Source organism: Habropoda laboriosa, unplaced genomic scaffold (assembly GCF_001263275.1).
Source record: "Habropoda laboriosa isolate 0110345459 unplaced genomic scaffold, ASM126327v1 scaffold72, whole genome shotgun sequence".
NCBI classification, from domain to species: Eukaryota; Metazoa; Arthropoda; class Insecta; order Hymenoptera; family Apidae; genus Habropoda; species Habropoda laboriosa.
In genome coordinates, this window is record NW_017100188.1 from 1,112,270 (window position 1) to 1,114,967 (window position 2,698).

At 33.2% G+C, this 2,698-nt stretch overlaps 1 protein-coding gene across 1 annotated transcript in view; it reads left to right on the forward strand.

Annotated features, from left to right (window-relative positions):
- LOC108579752 overlaps positions 1-2,316 on the forward strand; it is a 5,519-nt gene extending 3,203 nt beyond the window's left edge. Inside the window, exon 6 of the mRNA XM_017943360.1 lies at positions 1,985-2,316. Coding sequence (XP_017798849.1) covers positions 1,985-2,316 — 332 coding nt within the window. The remainder of the gene's footprint in view (positions 1-1,984) is intronic.
- Positions 2,317-2,698: the final 382 nt, after the last annotated feature.

Consider the following 2,698-nt stretch of genomic DNA (forward strand, 5'->3'; position numbering starts at 1 on the left):
TTTGGATCACGATAAACTTATCGATCTGATTTCACGCGAATATTTTGTTCTCGAATTTCGTGAAAATTCGACCGGATTAATTTTTGTCGAAAATGATTGATACAGCGAAGATTTTGGTTACACTTAGTACTAAATAAATAGTCATAGTTAGTGTGGTTACAGTGTGAATTTTAATGTTGTTTAATCGTAATTGCAATGCATTTAAAAGTAGTAAGAAATAAAATTTGATTCTGATAACGAACGTGTACTTCCCCTTCTCCTTGATAATTTTTATTATATAGTTCTTTAATTTTATAGTTAGTGTAGTTTTTTTTCTACTTTTCAAACACTTAAAAGAGTGTTAATTATCTGCATTTTTATTATAAAACGAATAGAAAATTCTTTTGTGCCAGACAGAGAATTTTTGTCAATACATCTTTTACTAAGACTGTTATTACAAAGTATGCATATTTCTCAAAGATCCTAGTATAAATCAATGAGATTGCGTCGACTCATTTTTTGAACTTTTTCACTTATCCAGCCGGTGCTCTTGTAAGATAATAATAGCAATAATTGCTAGCGATACGTTGGCAAAATTCATTGCTACGTGACGTTTATAGCTTCTGAAGATACAAAGCGTTCTGTTTGTCACACAGATTTATTAAACATACTTGCTCAAGTTACCAGTAGAAATGCACGCAGAATCTACCATTTTCTACTTAACGTGTAAGTTGTTCTTCTGCTGTTCATAATCGTTCCTTTGAAACATACAAAAAGAATTATTCTTCGTGTATCCAGGTATTGCTATCACAATAAACATAGAAAATGTGTGTTGCACGGCGACAACAAAAATTATCGGTGGACGTCCAGTGAGCATAAAACATCGACCATTCATGGTCTGTAGAATTCTTTAATTTCTCAGATAAATATTCTAAAAATAATAATGGCAAATTTTAGCTTTCTTTGCATAATCCTGGAGGATTCGTATGTGGTGCCAGTATTCTGTCTCGAAATTGGGGTATTACTGCTCTTCATTGTCTGTAAGTTCTATTTTTTCCCATCAAATTACAAAATTAATTCGTATAAAACGTTTGTTTAGAATTAAAAATTCACGAAACTCGTAATTTCTTGTTTCGTATATTACGTATTATAATTTTCCTTTTGATACGTAGACGACTATACAGTGATGATTTAGCGTGTACAGTTTTTATGTTGTAATTCTACGAATATTTAGAAGTTCAGAAGGGACGATGAATTATTTTGTACGAGCTGGCTCGAGCAAACCTTACGACGGAGGAACGTTGCATAAATTAACAAAGATACATGTGTATAACGATACCACGTTCCAATACTGGTTCTCGAGTATGCTGTACCACGATATAGCTCTGTTCGAAGTGCAACCTCCCTTTCGATACTCAAGTACAGTTCGAGCGGCTCGATTGCCAAGCGAATTCAGCAAACCACCTCGCAAACTGTACGTTTGTGGCTGGGGTTACACCGCTTCTCAAACCAATGTGAGTGTCTTGATCTCTAATCGTGCTTTGTGGTATAGAGTTTGGGTTTAAAACTTCGTTTCTCTTTTCAATTAGATACTCGAATTCGGATTCTTGGGTTGAAACAGTGGACCATTTCAAATTCGAAACTTTGTGAATCAATGCTTAACTTGGAAGGATGAAGTATTGTTAAATCTATATTTCAAGTTTCCAAGTTTTCAAAGTCTCAAGTTTTTGAATTTTCACATTTTCGAATATGCAAATTTTCGAATTTTCGAATGCTCAACTTTTCAAATTTTCGAATATTCCAACTTTCGAATATGCAAATTTCCGAATTTTCGAATACTCCAATTTTCGAATATGCAAATTTTCAAATATGCAAACTTCGAAATATTCAAATTATCAAATAGTCAAATTTTCAGATATTCGAATTTTTTAAATTTTCAAATACTTAGATATTCAAACATTCATATACTCAAATTTTCGACCGTTTGAATTCTCAAGTATTCGTATTTCCGAATATTCGAATATTGAAATTTACAAAGGATTTCTTCAACAGCCAAAAATTAACAACGTTCTAACGGGTGTCTACGTTCGTCATACACCATACGAAAGTTGCGTAAACGAAACTCCAGAGTACAAAGCACTCGTTAAAAAAGAATACCATCTCTGTTACGGAGCATACGGAAAAGATTCTTGTTACGGTGACTCAGGAGGGCCATTGGCAAATAAAAACACTATTTACGGTGTGGTATCTTTCGGTCTAAATTGTGCTGTAGTGTCAGGAGTGTATGAAAAAATTTCCTACTATCGAGGCTGGATTAAACAAGTTACAAACTTGTAATTAAAAACTAAATTTAGTAAATATATGAACCACAACTATTTACAAACCAAATTAACTCTAAAATAATTACCACTGTTCCTTCTTCAAATTCTAATCTTCCTTCTTTCACATTTTTCAAATAATATTTACTTGAAATATTTTATTTTAACTGAAATTTACTAATATAATTTTCTCTAAGATTCCACATATTGGGTGAAAAAATCTTTCATCGAGGATATCAATAGCCTAATTATTGACGTAAAATCGAGCATAAAAGAAGAATTGGCACGAATCGAGAGACAATCACCTCTCGATTCAAGGCTCACGGGTCGCATGAAAATGGTCGTTTCCAGGAAGGAGAAAAAGCCATGTCCAATAGCAGAGTGTGGAGACCAGCGTGTTC